At 40.4% G+C, this 23,763-nt stretch overlaps 2 protein-coding genes and 1 long non-coding RNA gene across 3 annotated transcripts; all 3 read right to left on the bottom strand.

Annotated features, from left to right (window-relative positions):
- Positions 1–3,120: 3,120 nt before the first annotated feature.
- LOC134803436 (uncharacterized) lies at positions 3,121–3,870 on the bottom strand. The gene is made up of 2 exons (XR_010145972.1): positions 3,624–3,870; positions 3,121–3,433 (listed from the first exon to the last, which is right to left on the bottom strand). It is a non-coding gene; the product is annotated as an uncharacterized LOC134803436 (long non-coding RNA).
- A 626-nt stretch (positions 3,871–4,496) lies between these two features.
- On the bottom strand, positions 4,497–9,663 carry LOC134803425 (polycomb protein EED-like). Its single transcript, XM_063776247.1, has 8 exons — positions 9,504–9,663; positions 9,151–9,293; positions 8,495–8,666; positions 7,642–7,848; positions 6,877–7,209; positions 6,173–6,325; positions 5,164–5,280; positions 4,497–4,718 (listed from the first exon to the last, which is right to left on the bottom strand). Exons 1-8 carry the CDS (start codon positions 9,525–9,527, stop codon positions 4,629–4,631), a joined length of 1,239 nt encoding a protein of 412 aa, XP_063632317.1. The 5' UTR covers positions 9,528–9,663; the 3' UTR covers positions 4,497–4,628.
- Positions 9,664–11,533: 1,870 nt separating this feature from the next.
- LOC134803522 (transmembrane protease serine 9-like) lies at positions 11,534–22,715 on the bottom strand. Its single transcript, XM_063776324.1, has 6 exons — positions 22,395–22,715; positions 18,218–18,377; positions 14,217–14,407; positions 13,319–13,410; positions 12,775–12,937; positions 11,534–12,529 (listed from the first exon to the last, which is right to left on the bottom strand). Exons 1-6 carry the CDS (start codon positions 22,453–22,455, stop codon positions 12,399–12,401), a joined length of 798 nt encoding a protein of 265 aa, XP_063632394.1. The 5' UTR covers positions 22,456–22,715; the 3' UTR covers positions 11,534–12,398.
- Positions 22,716–23,763: the final 1,048 nt, after the last annotated feature.

Raw genomic sequence — 23,763 nt, 5'->3', positions numbered from 1 at the left:
TTTTCATTTATATGTATTTTATCTTAAATTTTACAATAACACGTCATTTTTAATTATTCGTTAGCAATATCTTCCGATTCACGAAAGAAATTTCAGACGTTCGGGTAATTCTGTTTACATTACTGGCAACACAGGATAGCGCTGTCATATTTGACAATTCGGATCTAGATAACTTCATGCCCTGACCGTCATCCTTGTCGAACGCGTGTTAATTGTTATTTCCTTCTCGCTCAGTGTCAGCAGTCGCAGTGTTTTCCAAACTTTTCACGTCGTAAGCTTGGTAATTAATGTGTAACTGTGAATTAGTTTTTCAAACGTTTGTCTTGTACAGATAAATAAAGTTTAATATAATACATTAGATTTGTTTTATTTTACTATGTTTCTACATGAATAACTTAAAATGAATGCCGTTAAAATAATTTTCACCGTTGGTTAAAATTCTCCCACATTTTAAAGTTTGAGAACCTGTAAACAGCATGATGACGTAGGCCCGTGTCAGTTAGGTCATACGCGAATCTCGGAATGGAGTACCAGGCGGAGTATATTATTATACCATGTTAAAGGCGACAGAATTCCAATTCACATTGAAATGAGCATCTTCATACATTAACACATTCATTGCCACTAAGTGCTACGGGTTACGCTCGTAGCGCGTAGCCACGGTTTCGCCGTATGGAGCGCGTAGTCGCTACGAACAGTGTACCCGACAGTCGGGTTCTTGGCGCTGAATGTGTTAATATGTGGCGTAAAAATTATGTCAATGTTTTTTCGCCTACCAAAAATTGAATATGCAGACGTTTTAACAAATTTTTGACGTCAACCATACCTAAATGTAAATCATTTGTTCATGCATGCACATAACTTGTAGGTACATATATATCACTTATGTAATACATTAGTTGGCTACCGCGTTACCTTCTCGAGGTTTCGACTCTTCGCTCCGTAGTTGTTACATTATAACGTTAATCCTATAGTAGCCGTAGAAGTTAGTTGACGACTGAATTGTTAAAATTGGCGTACGAATTGAAGGAAGCCTTATTGCTGCTGTCTGCATGGGTCGTTCTTGTATGCGTTTTATAAAAATCTGTATAATTTGGATTCCTTCGTTGAGATAGTATACCGGTGTCGAATGTTTTCCGCGTAATTTTATCGCTCTAAATATCCGCTTAGAGCGTTTTGGTCGACGGTAAATGAGATACCAGAAGCACTCAACAAATTTTTTTATATCTGTCGCTAATACTTATGTATTTTTTTATTTAGTTATACTTACTTACATGGGTTCTTAAGTACCTACTATATAACTACTACTTTATAACTAGATATTAGAAACAACATAGGTATTTTTTCTGAATCCAAACTAACAGTGTTGTTAAAGGCACATCGTTCATCTATTATGAGCGTTATTTGCAATTTGTTATGTTGTTATTGATCTGTTTATATTAATTATTATTGTTTTTGACATGTTTTCTTGATGAATTTTTAATATCAATAATCTTTAAGTAATGTATCATCAATGCGTTCTAGTGTCATAAGTTTTTCTTACGTGCCAGGTTTCACCAGGGTGATTGTTTTCATTCCTTCTCTAATTTAATTTATATAAAGTGGCTCATACTTAGGTCATAATAGGTACCTATATTTATTGATATCGACCCACAAATGCACTCATAAAGATAAACCAACATTCATGGCACTGAAACGCACTAATATAGCTCGCAATCAGTAGGTACTGAATTGACAATGTTAAAACAAAACTAAACTGTTATAAAACCTAAATTAATTTGTTACTGAAAGTGCATTTTGTTAAGTATTTAAATAAGTATAATTTTACATTCCCACATCAATGTTGATCTCTTTTTAAGAATATTTTAGTTAGAGTATACTTTGCGCATAGCCTCACGGCTAAACACCGCTCGATAAATTCACTAGGTAATGAATGTGGAGAATACCGTCTACAAGGGAAGTCCGTCTACGAGCTCTTTAGTCGCCTTTAACTCTTGCGTTAGTACACATACTCTACTTACAGGTCCGTAGAGCGGAAATGATGCTCTGCCTTTCTGACTGTGTCTGAGCTTGGTATGCCACCTATCCAATGTGTATTGCTTCTCACATTTTGCTTAATGAGAGGGTGAGACGCAATGACATTGGACAAACAAATACCACCCTGAGCGACGTAAGTATACAACTACGAGAACTCGTGTCCTATGACTGCCTTCCCTGCAATACATTGCATATGTTGGTCTTCCCCACATTGACCTTAGGTTGGTATACCACCTGTCCAATATCTTGGTCCAGTGTGTATTGCGTCTCACTCTCTCACTAAGCAAAATGTGAGATGCAAATACACATTGCACAAAAATATCGGACAGGTGGAATACCAACCTTATGGCTCCTCTTCACGATGGGCCAGCGCCGGCCACTCCAAGGGCCGCAGCCATGCGGTAGAATGAGATGGCAATATCACTTGCTCCCTCTAACGCATAAATGCGTCCCTTGGAGTGGCCGGCGCTGGGCCATCGTGTAGAGGAGCCACTACCTTATTAGTTATTTGCCTCCATGTTTCAAACATTTATCTTCAATAATGTGTAGGTGTTGGACGTGAGGACATGTGCAGAGTACGTTTATCACTAGCGATACTAGTCGAGTTGTTATCACGTTTTTTGTATCGTCAAGCTCAATGCATTTGTTGTGACTGTGATGTTTTGTATGGTTCCTTATCTTTGAATGTGTAAGTTGATTTAAATTCTACAATGGCTGCGATATAATAATAGCAGGTGACTGGTACACTTGAAATGTTAAATAGCAAAATTAATAAACTACAAATAAATATGGATTTAGTTGAATTAGTGAAAATAAGTTACTACTTTTCGTTCGTAAACCTATTGCTTTGCTATAAAACATCTAAATAAAAAATATTACAAATAATGTTGACCGTGTTGTCGGTGTTGTGTTTGTTAGCAGGTTAAACAATTTAAATATTTGACCAGTTAATTGTTATTGTTATAATGTTTGCAGCCTAATCCAACTCGAATATTTGTATTCAACAAAAACGTTATTAGAAACAGAATTTGTAATTTAAGTAGGTACGTTTATATTCAATGAATTTACACAAATGCACATTGGTTATTGTTTCTAACAACAGTCTTTATTGTTAGTTTGATTAAAATAATGATTAAAGACTGAATTAAATTGAAAATGACTAAAATCAATTACACTTCGTGAATTAAAAAGTTAAGTATAAACGGGACCGGATTTCGCGGGGGTGAGGAGAAGATAGTATCTCAAACAAGGACCCTTAGTCTTCGGTTGTTAAATATAACAAATTCCACCGCGACAACAGTGAGGCCATGGAGTAATATAAGTAAAGAAAGAGTGGTAACTGGATACATCCGTTTTCTTACCAAAACGCGAGTATGTTCAAATTGGTCTTTCTTCACTCCCCGAAGCGAGGGTATCGTCTTGGGTCGTCCCATTCGTTTTTCGTCAAGTTCTTAAATTAGTCCTATTCTGCTTTCGTCACGCATTCTACATTGAAAACCACCGACGATTGTGACGAATGTAGAATGGGTGACGAAAGCAGAATAGGACTAAGAACTTGACGAAAAACGAATGGGACGACCCAAGACGATACCGAAGCGAGCCGAACCGCAACGAGTAAGTTAAATTGTCTTAAGTAGAGAAGAAAATGTTTATTAAATCGGTGTTAGTTTAGACGAAAGTGATTTATGTACTAGGACACGTTAGTAGAAGCAACATGTTATTGTACGTAATGAGTAGCGGACACGAGATAACACCTTGGCCCCTGTGATTCATTTAGTTTAAACTAGGATTTGATAGTCATTAAATAAAATTTGTCATAGAGCCGTGTTGTTTTATTTATATGGTGACACCTAGCCATAGACTAGGAAGTGGACCTAGCTCTTGACATACGTCGACACTGAAGAGTTATTTATTGTAAATATATAATCCTAATCAAGGAATTTTTGATTTTAGTATACTAATCGTACGCTAGATGGCGCTGTTCTATGTAGTAAAAATTCTGAATCACGCTATCAAGATTTTTCCTGGGATAACGACCCGTCTTGGTTTTTTAGTTTATCAATGGCACCCCAGATGGCGCTGTTCCGTGTAATAAAAATGCTGAATCACCATATTAAGAGATGAAAGGATAGGCGTTGTTCAAACGTAGTGATTTAATTCTCTTTGCGCTGTTCCATGAGTAGGAGTGGAAGATACTTATGCGGTAAGATGAGATAGATGCTGTCATCAACTCAAACAAGAGCATGTATACAATACAGCTGGTTGAACGAAAAATTCAGGAATAAGAACTGACTTGATACCATTTTTCTCTCGAAATAAAATGCTGTCTCATTTATTACTTTTCCCACTGTTTAAAATACCTTCATTGTTATTTTGAAATATGTTTAACTGTGCAAAAGAAATACATAAATAAAACCAAAAAGTTACTATGTAAATTTGACTAACGTCCAATTTTAATGTTAAAGTATCACAAAAATGTCATTAAGTCTTTAGCAACAATGTCAACATTATTTCCAGATATCTAGTTGAGATCAGCCCAGCTGATGCAGTCGAGTTCCGCGCTCGTTCGCGGAGAGTCTCAAATCGCTTAATTAATTGGTGTTGTTGACGCGGTCCCATCTCCAAATGGTCCCGTCGTCGCAACACGCTAGCAGCACTTTGCCGTTACGTGATAACGTCACCTGTAAATAAAAATGTAATATACAACTTCGTGATAAGAGGAAATCTTCAATCCAGTATACTGTATGGGTTTTTTTTAAAAGAGGTACAGGCGTCCATAGGCTACGGTGACCGCTTACCATCAGGCGGACCCTATGCTTATTTGCCAACGACGAGTTATTATTTTAAACTGCACTTTTGTTTGTAGCAAACGCAAATACTTGCCGCGGAGAGAGGAATTGTGCAAACTTCACTGTTTATTGTTCGATTAACTGTCGGTTCTGCGACTTGCGCACTACACTTTCGTTCGTCGCAATTACTTGCTGCTCAATTAAGGTATGATTTTGGATAAAGCGCCACCGATAGCGGATGTCTTCTATCGCGGCGCGCTAGTATGGCAATATTCGCAGAGCAGACATGACTTTACTGGACGGGCCGCACGATGATGTTTTCTTTGTCTATTTGTACCTGTCGCACGGCAGCCACGCAGCGCGGGTGCTGCAGCTGCGCCACCCGCGAGCCGCCCGCCACGTTGCCGAGCTCCCACACCATCGTCTTGCCGCACTGGTTGCCGAGCGCGATCACCTAAACACAGGCCACATGTTATTACTAATACCTATCACGTTCTCGATTATTCTATGACATTTTCAGCTATTGTGGTGAGGACAGCTTAGATTTCCACTTTCGTTAGCATTATAAAAAGCACTTGAAGATTTATTACAACTGAATGGGACTCAATCGCACATAACGTCTGGCGTCAACGTCAGGGTCGGCAACGCTTATCTGACAGCACCCCTGCAGTCGCTGTAGATGCCCGCATTTAAAGGCTACGGTAACCACGTTCTATCAGGCGGGCCGTGTACTTGATTGTCACTGTTGACGTAACATATAAAACAACGTTCAGAACAGATGTTGGTAGCTTACTTGTTGGCTAATGGTTATAGTCGATAGCGAAGCGTATGAACCAGATCTCGCACCTTGTAATCGAAACGATACACGAGCGTGACGGAGCTATTGCCGGGCCGCGTCTTCCAGGCTTCCAGCAGATTATCTCGTTCTCGCACGACTGTACACAACATGGATATTATGTTGGTAGCTCACCCGTTGGCTATAGTCGACAGCGAAGCGTATGAACCAGATCTCGCACTCCTTGTAATCGAAGCGGTGCACGAGCGTGACGGAGCTGTCGCCAAGCCGCGGCTCCGCGTCCTCCAGCCGACCCGGCTTCCAGCAGATTATCGCGTTCTCGCACGACTGTACACGACATGGATATTATGTTGGTAGCTCACCCGTTGGCTATAGTCGACAGCGAAGCGTATGAACCAGATCTCGCACTCCTTGTAATCGAAGCGGTGCACGAGCGTGACGGAGCTGTCGCCAGGCCGCGGCTCCGCGTCCTCCAGCCGACCCGGCTTCCAGCAGATTATCGCGTTCTCGCACGACTGTACACGACATGGATATTATGTTGGTAGCTCACCCGTTGGCTATAGTCGACAGCGAAGCGTATGAACCAGATCTCGCACTCCTTGTAGTCGAAGCGGTGCACGAGCGTGACGGAGCTGTCGCCCGGCCGCGGCTCCGCGTCCTCCAGCCGACCCGGCTTCCAGCAGATTATCGCGTTCTCGCACGACTGCACACAACATGGATATCATAAGTAATCAAACAAAGTATTTATATAAATTACTTGCAATAGTGCACTTGAATGACATGTATGAAGGTATTTTAACGTCACGTACAATCACGTATACGTATGCGTCTGGCAAAACGCATAAGAGCTCGTATATACTGGTTCGATTGCCGCAATCGGGCGACGACCGCCTGAATGTGGTAAATAACTTTAATTGCACCATTTTTCCAAGCGTTGCGTCAGTAACTGGCAGGAAGTTGCGCAGGATCGGGACAGGTGGCACACTCTCGTTTCGGAGGCCAAGATTATCTTTGGATCGCTGAGCCTAAATAGTTAGTTACTTAAAGTGAAAAAGGGTCAAAATAAAAATGTATTATTATTGAAAAAATGTGTGCCGGTCCCATATTGGGATACCCTTCTCCAATTGAGGGGGGATTTAAATCTTCTCGAGGCATAGGTGTAGGGTTGGAGCCGGTGTAGCTTTATTTGACATTTTTAAGCGCATTGTAATATGCCTCCTTGAAGAATAAACTATCTTTTCCTATTAATATTACCTTTGACAATATCAGATCACCCATCCATCTGACGCAATCCACATAATTCCTGTGTATGTCCCTCGTCGAGAAATCGGGAAAGTGTTCTTTCAGCGAATTGAACGGTCTGAGGGCGCGATGTGGGTTAAACGAGTAGCTCTGCTTGATGGCCTCGTGCATGGAGGGCTTGTCGAGGCGCCAGAGCTTGAGCGAGTGGTCCATGCCGCAGGACATGATGCGCTCGCCCTTGAGGTCGAAGTCGGCGCTGAGGACCTCGTCGCGGTGGCCTTCCACGCCGCCGAAGATCGCGATGCACACGTCCGTCATAATGTTCCAGAGTCGGAGGGCGTGGTCCTAACAACGTAAGATTGGGTTTATTATATAAAGAGTTCCTTGAAATAGCTCTTACTCTCAAATTGGCGGTTTTGTCAACAAGGCTCTATTTGCACTATTTTGTCTCTACTGTCTTGAAAATCAACTAGTCTCCTTGTGACTCGTGAGACCATTAAGGGCCACTAGCATCAACCACAATTGACGGACTGATCAATAGCCGGGTCCACACGAGGCAATTTCCTCGCGTAGAAAACTGCCTGTGTTGACGTGCATCGGCCGAGGCGGCGCGCGTGAGGCTAATGACAATAAGCAGTGAACTATGAAATTTCCTATACAATAAAATTTTGCGACATCTTAATGGCAAAGAGAATAGATAGTATAGAGCTATTATCATAGTTGGTGATGGACTAATGTATAGTTTGGTGCAACGAACCCTAAGTGTGGAGTACAAACCTTGCTCGCCGACAGCAGCAGGTTAGGGTCCTTGGGGTGGAACTTGACCTCGTTAATGGCGTGTCCGTGGCCGATATAGTGCTTGATGCATGTGTGTGTGGAGGGCTTGAACACGCGCACGACCCCGCGTGACCCTGCCACTGCCAGCAGTGGTAGCCCTGTTTCCTCTTCGTAAGACCAGGCACATGTGTAGAAGGTTTCGTCCACCTGAAGTATTTACCATATAAGGGTCATGTTGCATAACAAACTACAACTAATATTACAAGCAGAACTCCTTTTCTAATTTCACTTATCAGAAAAGGAGCTCTGCGTGTAATATTAGTTGTAGTTTATTATGCAATACGGCCTAGGTCTCCTGTACCTACCTATGGCTATAGGCTTAGTAACTCTATCTCTAGCTAAAGTTGTTTTTGAGAATAACTGCACCATACCAACATTATTGTGCTACTAACATTGTGTAAATTTATCGATTTCCGCTACCTTTAGTAGTCTGGAAGAGATCGCTTTTTAAGAATAAGAATAATTTCATTTATACATGGCAAATTAAAGCTTTAAGACCGCCTGTTGTTTATCTTATTTCTGTTGCAGTTTTCTTTCGGTATAGTTTTTATTGAGGTGTGCAATAAAAAATACTTGTGTTGTATTGTATTGATTGTGCTGTTGATTGTTGAAGGTGAGCCAGTATGTTAAAGTTTGTATTCAATAACCAGAGAGGAAAATGGGAACTATGTTTGTACGGAGAAGCAGTCATCCACCATCATCTTAAAACAAGACTAGACTTCATTTCCATGGTTCCAGTTGGGACATTCACATGCTGGTTCAGATGATATAATAAAAATAACATGTAACTTACATCAGGATCTGCATAGCACTGAAGCAACTTAAATCCTCCAGCCTCCGGGCACTCATAAATGGAGACTCGGTTGCTGCCCACCACTGCAAACAGCTGCGGCTCATCCTCCCCCAGGTGGTGGTTGAATTGGCAACCAAACAGTGGCTGGCCGTGGTCCTCTTTGGCACTACAACTGTTAGACAAAATGTTTTTATGATAATTGTTTTCATAACAAGTCCATTGAAAGCTTGGGATTCGGTGATGAGGCATGGTGAATAAGACTTTTTTGCTGCTATTTAACTCTTTAACTATTCTCTAGCTGCAAAATATCCATTTCTTTTCATATAAGATTATAGAATATGGGACACTAATGTCAAATGTTATTATAAGCATACATCAGGGTTTTTGGCGTGGGATTGTTTAACACTAACCACAAAAATAGGTAAAAACTGTAAAAGTCAATACTATTTTATTAACATTTCTAAGCGCATTTGGAGCTTACTACCTATTTAAATTCATAGTTTGGTAATTATTTTACAATAAAACCATTCAAAAACCTTAATTTTTGGTTGTAAAGTGGCCACTATTATTCTTCATTATTGATTTGCTTCTGCCATTGAGCAATTAATTAATATTCAAGTGGGTGCTGATTTTTGTATACATAGGTATATGCTTACTTGAACTTATATGGTGGTTTCACTGGCTTTGTGACAGTTTTCTTTTTCCCACGTCTCCGTTTCTTGGCACGAGTGTTAGTTGGAGTCTCACTTCTGGAAGTGTTGTCAGTGTTTGATGTGCTGTCTACGCTTGATGTGTCGTCCTAAGTAAAAAATATTGTCATTAATCTTTAATCAGTGCAATCACATACATCCTATACTGTTATCGCTTTGAAGAAGTTTCTCAAAGCAATAAGTGATTAAATACTTTCCTTTGGAGTAAGACATGTCGATATCACGAAAAACTTACAGCAATAAAATCGAGAAGCCTCTTTGTTTGCTTAATAACACTGGATACTAAACATGATACTTACAGCTTCATTGTCCGATAAATTCATGGTGGTTACTTTTTATGTGGAAATTTGACGAAATAATTTGAAATGTTTATTTCAACAATGGTTTAAATACTTATAATTAATTAAATACATCAGCTGATATTTTAATATCGCCACAACGGCGGTCGGCGTCCTCCTATACGTACGTCCTAATCATATCGTATCAATCAAACGTCAAATGTCAAATTTTGGCGGGAGAGTTACGGGTACGTTCCGAAATTATGAAAGTAAGGGCCAGTCCAGACAGGAACAATTTTTCGCCAATCTGATTAAATTGTCTGATCAAATCAGGACGTGCGGACGCAATCGTAAATTTGGCTCGCCGATTTCGACCGCCGATTATTACCGATATTAAAGTGATAACACACTATTGCACCGCACCGCGACCTTGCGAGAAACAGATATCTCTTTCTCGCTCTCACTTATGGGTGCGACGCACCAAGGTCGCGGTGCGGTGCGATAGTGTGTTATGGCCTTTACCAATAAAATGGAGGTGCCGACACATGAATACCAATTTGTGATTACAATCCTGAATCGCGCTATTAAGATTTTTCTTGGCAGAATGACCTCAAATTCTGTTTTTGTTTAGTTACCGAATTGCTCGTTAGATGGCGCTGTTCGGTGTACTAAAAATTCTGAATCGCGCGGACTAACGCGGTCGTTGTCGAAGATATCAGAATATGTACCGTTAAGAGCCAACGGGAGTGGTCATTTCTCCATACAAACGTACTCCTCGTTTTCCTCCATGGTTTTTGAAGCTAGAGCAATGATTTTTTCAACACAGATTAATATTGTCAATATCTGTGTCGGACCGTTTTGCTTTTTTTGATATTTTTGTTTTTTAAGGCGCTAGAGCCCTTCAAAAACGGCCAAAATGGCCTAATCGACTATGCCGCAATGAGAGGCGTGGCATTCAAAACTGATATCAATTAGCCAAAAAAGCAAAACGGTCCGACACAGATAATTTCATAATCATTTAGATTTCCAAATTTGGTTACGATTGGTTAAGTTTTGGAGGAGGAAACAGAGGAGTACGAAACCTCGATTTTTGAGATTTTTACGCAGGATTTTTCGCCTTGTCCTTATCGCACTACTTTTAGGTGCCGCTTCCGTTCGCGAGACGGGTATATTTACCTAAAATATTTAAAACTCAGCTCCTGTTTCGTCTTAACCAGGGTGTATTGGGCTATTCACTCCGGTTAACGGTAACGTCGGTAACAGAGGACGCCTAAATATATGTAAATATATTAAAAACAATTCCAAGTTCTATGATGCCATAGGTGAGTTCAGCTCTGACTGGAGGAAAGATACAGAAATCGGGCTATTTGGAACTTGGAAGAAAGGCGGTCTGCCTAACCTACTAGAATAGCTGTCGTAAAACGTGAAAAGTGTTAAATAACATCAGGTTAGGTAACAACAACAACAACATAATGGTAACATAGTTAAATTTTCCCGGATGTTCCTTTTACTTAACCCGGCCTCAAAAGAAATTAAAACCACGAGAACATCTAAAGACATTTTATTATTATTACTTTTCATTATAAGTAAGCTACACATCATACAAGTACCTACAAGTACCACTTTGTACCTACAAGTGTAAGGCAAAACCCCATATCATTTTCACTGGTCTGATATTATGAGCACATTTAAAATTTGGCTATAAAGACTAGGCACACTTCACTGGACCAATACAAGTTACATTTATAACTTAGTTTATTATTGAATTCTTATTTAGCCTACTTAAGTAATCTACGCAACTTACAGGAGGTAATCACAGCCATATACTTAACAATAAACAATAATACGCTTAATAAATATTCAATAAGTACTTTTACTTACTGGAATAAAATTAAAACTGAGTGTGAATACTGACATAACTCTATAAAGGATGACTCACGCTAGACCGGGCCGGGGCCGGGCCGGAGCTTCCGGCGCTTCGTTTTCTATGGAGAGCACCACGTGCCCGGCCCGCGCACGGTCCCGTCTAGCGTGAGTCATCCTTTATGCGGCATTTACATGTTCGGCACAACACAACGAATCTTATGGTCGATTTTATAGAATAATTAATAATTAACTATTGCATGGTAATTTACAACCATTTCCTACCTAAAGCGTTTAATTGGTAACATTAGGTAAATATGTAATAATTTATGGTAACATCTTACTTAATAAACAACAAACTAGCTTTAGATATAACTTCGATAACAAAATAATGCCATTTTACAAAAAAAAAATGCGATTTATAAATATAACATGTCGCGGCGTTCCGCGTGTCTGTCACAGCTCCGTCTTAGTGACGTGGGTGTCCTTGTATATTCTTCGTCCATGGAATTCCCATGTAGGCTTAAACCCAGCGCGCTGGGATAAGACAACAAGACAGAAGTACCTATGCAACTCGCCACTCTCGCCAGGTTGAGCCTACTTGGAAATGTAGCCTCATTAAATGCTAATTTGCTATCGACGCAGCTAGTTGGCCATCGCGTTTAGCCTATCGCTGCAAACGTAGGGATTTAAATTCAGTAATTCCATTGGTCAATGAAATGAGGATTGTACGGTTCAATTTGGGCTGTAGCACAAACGGTGTCATAAACCATACATACAGCAACGAGATAAGGTCTAGGTAGATACTGATGGTCAGATAATTATGTCGTTAATAGTATTATTAACTGGAATACCTAGACGTATGCCTAGGTATTCCAGTTGTGAGCATCGCCGTAGTCTCTTTCAGTGAGCCTCAAAATGACACCCTTACATTACCTAAACTATTCATTGACCAATGCTCAATGATCACAGGTTTATTATAGCGTCCAGTAGTTGCACAGTTCTAGGGCCGTCGCCCTTGAAATGATGTATGTTGCGCAAACGCTGATGGGTTCAGTAGTGTGGCGCCGAGCAGGAGCAGGCGTGGCGCAGCGCGACCTTCAGCCACGACAGGAAGCGGGTGACGCGCGTGTACACGCCGGGGTACCCCGGCCGCGCGCAGCCGCGCCCCCACGATACTATGCCTAGACACAAATAACGTCGATTTAAAAATCAAACTGTATTCATATTTGAAGAGATCACTTGATTTCGCCAGGGTCCCCCGTAAACAGATCATATTTCTAATCGGTCCAGCTGACTTTGAGAAATCGGGGAATTGAACCTCCTCCTTTTTGAAGTGGGTTAATAAATTATCTAAAAGCTGGACGGAGTCCAAATGCATCGGTCAACTTTATGGCGCCCAAGGGTGGTAGGACTGAACCGTACTGACCGACTAGGGTGTGGTGCGGGCGCGGCAGCACGAGCGGTCCGCCGGAGTCGCCGGTGCACGAGTCCCGCTCGGGCGCGTTGGCGCACAGCATGCGCGGAGTCACCTTACGCCGCCCGTACCCTGCTGTCGAGCATTCTTCTTGTTCCCAGATCTTCACTTCCACCTGCAACAGTTCATATCATTAGTGTGATGTACTTTTACCTACTTATGTTGTGTACAAGTTATAGGAGTTTTTAGATCTATCCGGCCGCCGGATACTTTCTGCTGAGAGGAAAGACACTGGTATATTAAGGTAAACGTACTGGTGCTCGACGCGGTCCCAGTACATGTCATCTTGAAACTTAAGTCATTGTCAATATAATATAGGTGACAGCAAGTTGTCAACTATTGGGCATAAGCAATTACTAGTATGTTTACCTTACCTGTAGTTCTTAGCACTAGCAGCAAACTAGAATGTGTCCGGCGACCGGATACATAAATCTAATAACCCCTAGTTAGTGTAAGTTGAAGCGACGTACTCTATTCAGTGCGTTGTTTCACTTACTTTCATGGGTATGTTAGATGTAGGCCCTTTTTCTTCGGTGCTGCCCCATCCAGACACGACGGCATCGGCACCAACGAGGAGATCTCCGTCTTCTGTAATCAAAATAATCACAAGGTTTAAAAATAATGGCAATAAAATATTATTTCCTGTTATTACAATATTTCCTCAATATTTGACCTAAATTATTTAATTATTTAATGTTATGTACCTACTTAGAGGTACGTAGGTATTCTACATAATCTATTCTATAACAAAAAGCTGTTCAATTATTTCCAAATCAAGGAACGCAGCTTCATCGGACGGAAGAGGTGGTCCGGCAGTGGTTCAGATAAGCGTAGCACAATGTCGTTAATCGAATATATTATTATGTAGCCGTTGTAGTCTGCTCTAGCAGCTGTAATGTGGAGTTACCGGGCAAGCACTGCAAGCAGGCTGGTCGGAAGAGGTGGTCCGATAGTGGCTCGGATAAGCGTAGCACAGCTATTAAATCGTTGTAAGGTAAACGTACTGGTGCTCGACGCGGTCCCAGTACATGTCATCTTGAAACTTAAGCCATTGTCAATAGAGGTGACAGCAAGGTGTCATCTATTGGGCATTAGCATGTCGAGCACTAGTACGTTTACCTTATGTGTAGCCGTTGTACTGTGCTGTAGCAGCAGTAAGTATAAGTAATATCATAGAGAAATAAGTAAGCTGATGAGAGAGCCTGCTAGCATGAGTTGTGTTCTCGCGCGCGACTCCATACATCTAGCGCGACTTCAAGTATGGACCCGCGCGCGAGAACGCAACTTATGCTAGACCGCCTGAAGCGAGTTTTCAGAAAACTTATATACTTATTTATGAGGAAACTGATTGTATGGAGTGAGGATTCTAGCTTATAGCTGTAATATGGAGTCACCGGGCAAGCAGGCTGGTCGGAAGAGGTGGTCCGGAAGTGGCTCGGCCAGGCGCAGAACGGCGATGTCGTTGTCGTAGGTGTACCCGTTGAAGTCGGGGTGCTGGAGTACGTGCGCCACTCGAAAACCTTCCGACTGCGACTCGTTTACGTCGTACTCTCCCACAAGCACGTTTAGCCGGGACGCTTCAACCCTGGAAATACAATTAAAAACAGAGCTTTCTTTAGACTAGTTATATAGGTAATATTTCATATATAGCAAATCGAGGCTCGCAAATAAATGAAAATAGAGCTTTTAAATTCCTAAAAGTGATTTTACTGGAGCCGGCTCTTTTTCAAAAGTTTACCGAACTCTCTAAGAAATCCATTAATTTCGCACCAATGAATGAAGCCGAGGACGGCAAATGGATAGTTGATGAATTGCTTTAGTAGTGTATTAACTCAGATACTGTGCAGTGGAAGGCAAGTCAAGTTGAACCCTCAAAAGTCCGTTCATTTCCAGATCTCCACTTTAAAAATAACTTTGATCGGTTTTGCTATAGAATTTAAGTGAGTTGTGGTCAAATAAAATGTTTTCGCTTTTTAAAATGTTAATCGTGAACGAAAAGGTTTTAAAGTTTTCACTTTCCACCTCTTGACCCTTTCGGGCACGGCAAAGGGCCGAGCCGCGATGTATGCACACAGTGTCATAAAAATAACTTAAGGTGTTACTCAGTAGGTATCTAAACAGTGTGGAAAGATAAGTCGGGCCCTGGAGAGAAACTACCTTAAATCCTTAAGCTGGTTCATTTTACTTAAAGGAGACATTCCTTTATTTTAAAAAAGAAACAAAACTGCATTCAAAGATTTTCTAAAACTAGCTTGCCTCGCCCGGGACCAGGGTTGCCAGATGGTCGGGATTTGGCGGGATTCTCCCGATTTTTAGCGCCTTTTTATAATAGCGCCTTTCGATCTGGCAACCCTACCCGGGACTCGAACCAACTAAAATTAAAAAAAACAAACACTCCCTATTTTATTTATTATACTAATCGATAGTATTATTATTCAGGATAAAATTTCTCTAACAAACATTTGGTCTTAAAAATAAAAATGATCGTTAAATCTAACATTAACTTTATTTTACTATCAATTTGTTACACTTAAATTATTTAACTGATAAATTGTTCGAAATGAGCCCCCTCGTTCTGGCTACACAAAATTAGTCGCCGTTGAAATTCATTTCTTGTAGCCTTCAGCAAAGTGTTGTGGTGTATGCCCCTAATAACATTTTCTACCGCAACCCTTAGCTCTTGAACGGTTTCATAGCAAGTTTCATAAATAAAATTTTTTACATGACCCCATAAAAGAAGTCCATGGGCGTCAGGTCTGGACTTCTTGCAGGCCATCTAACTGTTACGTGTCTTTTACTTGTTGAAAGTGAACAGTAAGTACCTACTAGATGTTCACTTTCCAGAGTAAGACCAAATGTTTGTTAGATAAATTTGATCCTGAATAATAATACTATCGATTAGTATAATAAAATAGGGAGTGTTTGTTTTTTTAAATTTTAGTTGGTTCGAGTCCCGGGCGAGGCAAGCGAGTTTTAGAAAATCTTTGAATGCAGTTTTGTTTCTTTTTAAAAATAAAGGAATGTCTCCTTTAAGTAAAATGAGCCAGCTTAAGGAATTAAGGTAGTTTCCCTCCAGGGCCCGACTTATCTTTCCACACTGTATATGTGGTATTCAAGAGTTTTGTGTATTATGTATGGCATATTTAGCTGTTTTATAAGGCGATGATTAAATTAAATTAGGTAAGTACATATTAGGTTAGGTACACAGTATCTCGGTGTTCTCGGTATCAGCCGACTCAACTAATTGTAGTGAGAGTTAGTGAGAGTCATCCTTAAATTGTTCTCAAATATATTATCTTTCAAAATTACATTATATGTATGTAAGTATCTACATACTAGACACATATACTATGGAGTTCCATTGTGAGATCACTTGCTCCGTTACCCGTTAAGCCGCGATAAAGGCGTTAACATTCAGACGAAGTATGCAGAGAGAATCGATTCGCGTCGACCTATAGATAGCTACACAAGAACTGATCTTGACCGTCTTCGGTCTACCTTGAAAATGAGTGCAAGGAATGTATGCATCAACGTGTCTTGTCCACTAAATAGAGAAAACTAGGTATGTGCCATCGAGTCCCGAAATGTCTTGTCGCATAATCAGATCGGAAGTAATCGGAGGTGAATACCGAATCCGAATGGAAGTCATCCACAGATTAGGCTTTAAAGTGTTTATAGGCTACAATGGTTGCTAAACAGGGGGGCCTACCTTACGACGTATTATATGTATGTTTACCACCGATGTAGTATTTAAGAAACAAACGGAAGTGTTTATATGTCAACACCTAATAGTTTACCTATAGTTCTGAAGAATAGGTTAACAACTAAAATCTCATCTAAAACAAAGTTTCATACACAGAGGCTAGAGGTGAATGGCAGATTAGCCTACAAAAATAATGGTAAACACAGTGTTCGAATAAAATAACTTAATTTTACCGGCACCTCAAAAAATTAAGTATTTTTATAGGCGTTTAGGTTGTTCTACAACTAGGCGCAGAAACCAGGCATTTTACTCGATCCTCTAAAGTAAGTACTTACAAGTACCTACTATAAACGATTTCAAGGTGCGCCATCTAATAAGTGACCAATCAGCATATCTGCTGCTTTAATTAACGAACGGCCTTCAATGGGTGACGGTACCGGAGATGGATCGCAATGCACATGCAGATGAGGACAAACATCTTGTGCAACAAGAAAGTGTGCCGGCACAGTGGGTCGCGCCCTGCAGGGCACAACCAATATTAAGTAATTATTATTGAAACTTATTGTCATGCTAAGTAATATTCAGCTCTGGTAGCATTGCCGACCTAAAGTATTCAGCCCTTTCGCACTAAACATATGTAATAAACCTATTATTAGGACGCATGGTTTATATCAAATGAAGCTACTTTAAGTATTGCAAGCGCGATCGAGCAAGCTAGTCCATACCTAATCCACACTATAATTTTTTATATAGATTAACCTTTCCGAAATACAGACTTATATTATATAGAAATGCCTTGTACCGTGTCTGCAATCCAATTATGTTCTGTGCTTGCAGATATCCTGCTCGAAAAGAAAGTGAGTATATAGCCATCACGTGGCCATAACAAAAACTATAAAAAGTCACTTTAACGTTAAACGCGTGTGAATATAAGTTAAGGCTCGTAAAAATATTCATCGGATCGTTTAATAAACCGAAAATGTGTAATGTTGTCTTCACTTTAACACAAAATAAGTATTAAATTAAATTTTAATGGTAAGTAACTAAACTTTCGTTGATCCGATTCAACCCGGACAACCGGACATAATGCTTTTCGAAAGCAATTGTACCTACACTCAGTGTTGGCTGAACGTTAATTGCAACCGTAAACAGTAACGAACGGTACAGTTTACGGTTCAATTTATAATGGTTAATGGCATTAACGTTTCGGCCAACACTGGCCTACACTTATAATAGAGTAATGAAAATGGGTAACTTCAAGGAAATAGGTCAGGTCATGGAGATAAGACACAATCAATCAATCTTGCATATCACTACGGTCAAAGAGAACTCCTTTAACCAAAAAAGAATGAGTGATTAGATGACGTCACATGGTGAATGAACAACTCAACAATCATCGGCTTTCTCCGTCCATTGTTTGTTGAGCGAGGCGTTAGAGCGACTCTAACATCACTTTACCTCTAATAAATATGCATAATAATAACATGTGTTTAGTCATGTTTATTTTAATTTTAGGTCTTGCGATAGGTACTTATTATACCTATATCAGTAGGCAAGAATTACGCGTGGATGTTATTGTTTCCTTCCTGTCTGCATAATATTGTGAGAACTGAGAAATAATAGGTATGAAAATTCTCTTGACGCCGCTCACTATGACGTGCTACATTGTCACTTGTGGTACTCAGTACTCACCCCTGCACACAGTGCGAGGCGGTCAACAGGTGGTCGACGGCGACGACGGTGGCCCCGCAGATGAACTTGCCGTCCTTGCGCAGCGCAGCCAGCCACGGGAACTCTCCCGGTGCCGCGGGCCCGCCTCCGATGACGCGCGCACCACGTGCCACCCCGCACGCTGTGAATGACAAGTTTTTTTTTTCATTTCTCATGCTCTGAAAGAGGGTCATTGTGAGATTTGTGGGTTCGTTTCACGATGAAAAAATAGCCAAAATTATGGAAACTACTTATATTTTTAAGAGGGCGGTACATCCACAAAATACTAGCATAAAGGGACGTGCGGAGAGTGCAACAGCTTATATCGACTGGTTTAAAATTTGCTCTAGTGCGGTAAACTATCAGGGCCGCTCCCGCGCACCCCGCCTTCCCCGTGCGTCCCCTAGCTTTGACAAACGTAAAACTGGTATTTAAAAACTTAAATCTAATTGCGTCGCTCACAGTCATTGTTGTTCTAAAAGGTGTGCAGAAAATGATACGTTTCTGCAATAGAGCATTTTAGGTTCCAAGTACGATTTTCTTTTTTTACGATAAGCAATTGAAATTTGGGTATAAATGGATTTGGATTTGTTATACAATTTCCATTCTGATATTTGACTCCCCATTCCATAAATAACGATACTTTTGCCTAAATTGTTAATTGAAAGTACCCTCAAAAATACTATAAGAATTTATACTTAGCCATGTTTTTAAGAAAACACATGCATTTTACTTTTCTCGTATTCGAAATGAAAAGTAGAGTGTTTAACTCGGGTGAAAGGCATCATTTCAGCCTCGGACTATTAGCAGATTAGCACTCTCACTGCGTTCGAGCGCCAAACTACCTCGGCAGAAAATGAGTGCCTTTCATCCCTTGGTTAACAACCTACTATTTTACGTAATGTAACGATAAACGTACTAAACGTAGTGTGGACAAGTCTGACAAGTGTATGTTGAGGGAGCGCGCTGGTAGCCTGCAGCGAGACATGGAGTATTTGACCTATATTGGAGATCGTTTGGCAAACCTGAGTGAAAGTCTTCTTTCAGACAGTTTTGCGTAATGAGGCACAGGGTCGGTTGCACCAAACTGGATATCACCGTTAAACGTTTGCTAAATTTTATTGTATGGCAATAAGTTTCATAGTTCACAGCGAGTGAAGTGACATTGATCAATCCACTAATTGTGGGTTATGCAACTGGCCCTATAATAAAGAAAGCATTAGAAGTTACTGATATACCGGGTGTGGCCTGTAACATGATCAAAAAATTAAACTGTAGGCTGTACTCCTCATACAGACCAACATTTGTTCAGCGACTTTTAAAAATAACTTGTGGTTTGATTTTTAATACACTTTAAAGTTTATTCTAAGACGCAATGTATTGCGAATTTTGTTATGTTTAAGGCGTGACAAGCAACGTCAATCACAATGATATGGCGTAGCGATGGTGTCCATTGAAGATAATATTTATTTTGTATGAAAAATAGGGAGTCTAAATACTTCATAATTTTTAAAAGTTGTTGAACAAAAGTGTCACCGTTTGAGGAGTAAAATCTATGTTTTAATTATTTGCTCGTGTTACAGGCCACACCCGGTATTATATGTGCCTTAATACAGTTCTTAAGAACGATCGTAGAATCTGCCGAGTGCCGACTAAAGGATGACTTACGTCACGTTAGACCGGGCCGTGTCCGGGCCGGAGCTTCCGGCGCATCGTTTTCTATGGAAAGCATCACGTGATCGCCTGTCATGTCATACAAAAGTAAGCGCCGGAAGCTCCGGCCCGGACACGGCACGGTCTAACGTGAGTCAACCTTAATCCAAAAATGTAGATCTTCCTAAAAACAAGTACTTCTCTTAGGTAATATGCTCTTAAACTGGGCTCACCCGCTCACCTAAAATGTCCATGCCGTAGTGCGCTAAAGCGGCATGAATTAAAGAGCCATCCATGAATCACACGCGGCAATAAATCTGCTCCGACACACATTCTGCCGATGAGTTATTCCGAAGCATGCAATTTCATAATTTACCGTCGAAAAGTGGGTTAAGTTGTGGCATTGTCTGATAACGCGATTTAAGGCATGCACGACAAAAAATATATCCACTGTCAATATTTGTAGTCATCAATCGTGACCTAAATATCTATATAAGACCTAGATTACTTATTTTTGTTAGGGTATGTCCGTGTTTGACATTGTTCACGGCAATGGCCACTCAAACGACCTCTTGGATTTTTAGTTGACGTAAGTACTTCAAGCCCCGAAACCCGTCAGGTTTCAACCCTTTATTGATGACAAGTTAAAGTTATAAAGCCTGACCTAGAATATAATTATGATCACGCGCCATTGTTGCGGAATTCACCCTATACTTACATGAAAATAACAGCGCCCTCTTGAAAATGACCATATGTATATTACTGGTCAAGCTTTACATCAACATAATAAAACCAACGCTGCAGTTGTAACTTTGAAGTTTTTTCAGTAGCTATTCGTAAACAAGCACAGCCCCTAAAGTAACAAAACTGATTTACACCTTAAATTAACTTTTTTTTATTCTAATAACCACACATAAAAGACAGCCCTCCATGTATACGTTAAATCTGAACAGCATTTTTACAAGCTTTTATTTAGTTTCACCTGTCCCGTTGTCGTTCTGTAATCAAATCTTGCAAGTTAAATTTGCTCCACTTCCCGGTTTCCGACTGAGCTGAAATTTTGCATGCATGTATAAATCGGATGACAATGCAATATTATGGTACCATCGAGCTGATCTGATGATGGAGACAGGCATAGACAGCCATAGGAACTCTGTGATGAAACAACGCAACCTAATTGTGTTAGGGGTTTTTAGAATTGTCTCGATGAGTATTAGTTGTCTGTCGTAAGAAAAGTACAGTCAGCGATAAAAGCTTGTACCAAAAATGAAATTTTTGCCAAAAACTTATTTTAAGCTTACTAATTAGATTTTGACATGGTGACCGACAACCGGTAGCATACTGGTATGCAATTTGACAATTTGACAGTGCAATCATAATACAGGCGGATTTTGTTATTTAATATTACAATCTGTTTATATATGACACAAGATAAATCAAAGAATAGGGAGTTTGTGTCCTAACGCATCTTACAGTTTTACCTAGATAAATACTATTCAATTATACAAAGACGACTTAATCGTGATCTTAGACAAATACGGATATGTAAACACAGTGCTAGATTTCTAAAGTTTTTAGCGAACAATATTTCATCAGTTCGCACCAGTATTAACATGTGTAAGTGGCTCTCTAAAGCACTCGTTGGCGGTGACACAACAATGCAACCGGGTAAAATGTTTATAGAAATTAACTTGAATGAAATTAGCGGCCGTAATGTTGGCGTTATGAAACCTTGGGAATGTAAACAAACAAGTGTGATAATGTGACTTTTGTTTTTATATGTGGGCGCAATAGGTAGTTCGCTTTTGGTAAATTATGGTGCATGATTGAAATGTGAGCTGGTGCTACCATCAACAGGTTGGTATATCAATTGGGGAACTTGTTTATTAGAGGCAACAGACTGAAAATTACATCAAATTGAGAGTTTTTGGTGGTGTAAATATTTAAAAAAAAAATGTTGTCGAATTATATTTAACACACATTATTAAAACTGTTCAGGGGAGTATTCGTTTTAATAGGTTATGGGCCCAGCACGGTTACACTGCGCGCTTAAACATATTATTGTTCTCTTGTGAGTACCTACTTAAAATTTTCGAAATCTGACGCAAATCAATATTTGTTTTATTAAAATATATATTTTGTGTATATCCTAGAAACTTAACCTACCTATTCTTAAATAAAACGAACAAAGTTTAAGTGCAGTTATTCGTTAGGTACCTAATAATTTTTATGGCAATCGCTATGACACTAAGTATGAGAAATGCCAGAGGAATACGTGACAAATCATGTGTACGTAATTGAAAACATGAATGTTATTTCAGTGGCAAAAATATTCCTATGTAATAATAAAAAACAATACCTGTAATTGACGACCACTGATTATGATCACAACACATGGATGCACTTTAAAATTACACTACATATTGACACTAGCTCCCACTTTCATGAACTGAAGTAGTTCGTATCGCTGTAAAAAAATGAAAATGGTGTGAGAGTGGACACTCACTACAGGGCTTGCAGGCGGAGGCTGCGGCGATGACGGCGAGGCAACACAAGGCACGGAGCATGGCGGCGGAGGCTCGGGCGGCTCTGGGACCGGAGGGAGTCGCCAGCCCGGCTATTATAGGCCGCCGGCGCCGCCGATAAGCCCAGGGCCAGGGAGCCAAGTTCACGGCTACGCGGCCACCGAGCGAATGAACGGCTCCGTGCCATGGTCGCGCGCACCCCACTGCCGAATGTGACGAGCTGCCAAAATGAGACCTTGACAGGAGGTCAGATATCAGGTAGGTACTTATTTTGGCTTTTACTATTACTCTTCCTTTCTTTTATAAGCAAAACTCTATTTTTTATTCATCCGGTTTTGAGGATAATATATAGTAGGTTATTATGTCGGAATGCGTTTGTTATTAACATATTATAAAAAAGGTGTTACGTTACACTACTACGCAGAAAACAGCGCCAATAAAGCCATTCAATGTGGTATCGACACCCGCTATTACCATATTTATCACAAATATGAATAACCATTAAAATGCGGCCGAAAGAAAGCTGTTTCATGAGCGATTTAACAAACCGAGGAAAGGCAAGGCTTGGCTCAAAGGCGAGTCGAAAGCTCTGCAACGCCAATATACGAGTAGCAGAGATTCGTAAAATCTGTATGATCGGAAAACGTACTTGCCTGAGCTTTCGACTGGCTTAAGCTTGTTGAGCGATTGGAACATATATTTATCATTATCAACTACCACCATATCTGGTGTCAATTAGGGACTTCGTGAAATCGTTGGCTCTCATTATTGAACAAGTGAACACTCCTTACAAGACTTGTTACTCTTACAAGTATGTAAGGTAGATAGATATCCGTGTACCAACCGTGTACTAAATATTTTTATGGGAGTCATTTAGTGATTGTTACATATTTTTAAGTAGATAAATTCTATATGTCAGCAATACAATAATACCTTAGCAGCTGATTGTACACAAATCAAGTTGTCAATTCGTCAAACTCGTCTAAAAGACGACATGCACTGATTGACGATAGTTATTAGGGGATAGATAAGTCGGGGATAACATGGATGGGAATTTATAAAGCGGAGTTAAACACTCTACTGTTACTTCAGTTGCAAGGAAAATATATAAAAAAGTACTTATGTACCTACTATTTCAATGACTGAACATCTAAAGCAGCTGAGGGCCATATTGCGCCTCAGAAACTTTCGCGCGGGCCACCGTCGGTTTTTGCGCCGGGGGAGGGCTCTGGTTGCTGCTGTTAGGAACAGTTCCACTCTCAATGAATGCCGAACCCCTGGAGACTGGCTCCCGCGGGTCGGACAGTGGGCACTAGCTTTGGGTGTCCGCGGGTCAGATTGGAACGCGTC

Source organism: Cydia splendana, chromosome 2 (genome assembly GCF_910591565.1).
Source record: "Cydia splendana chromosome 2, ilCydSple1.2, whole genome shotgun sequence".
Taxonomy (NCBI): Eukaryota; Metazoa; Arthropoda; class Insecta; order Lepidoptera; family Tortricidae; genus Cydia; species Cydia splendana.
The sequence above is the reverse complement of the archived record's forward strand: the minus strand, read 5'-3'. Positions and strand labels throughout refer to the sequence as shown.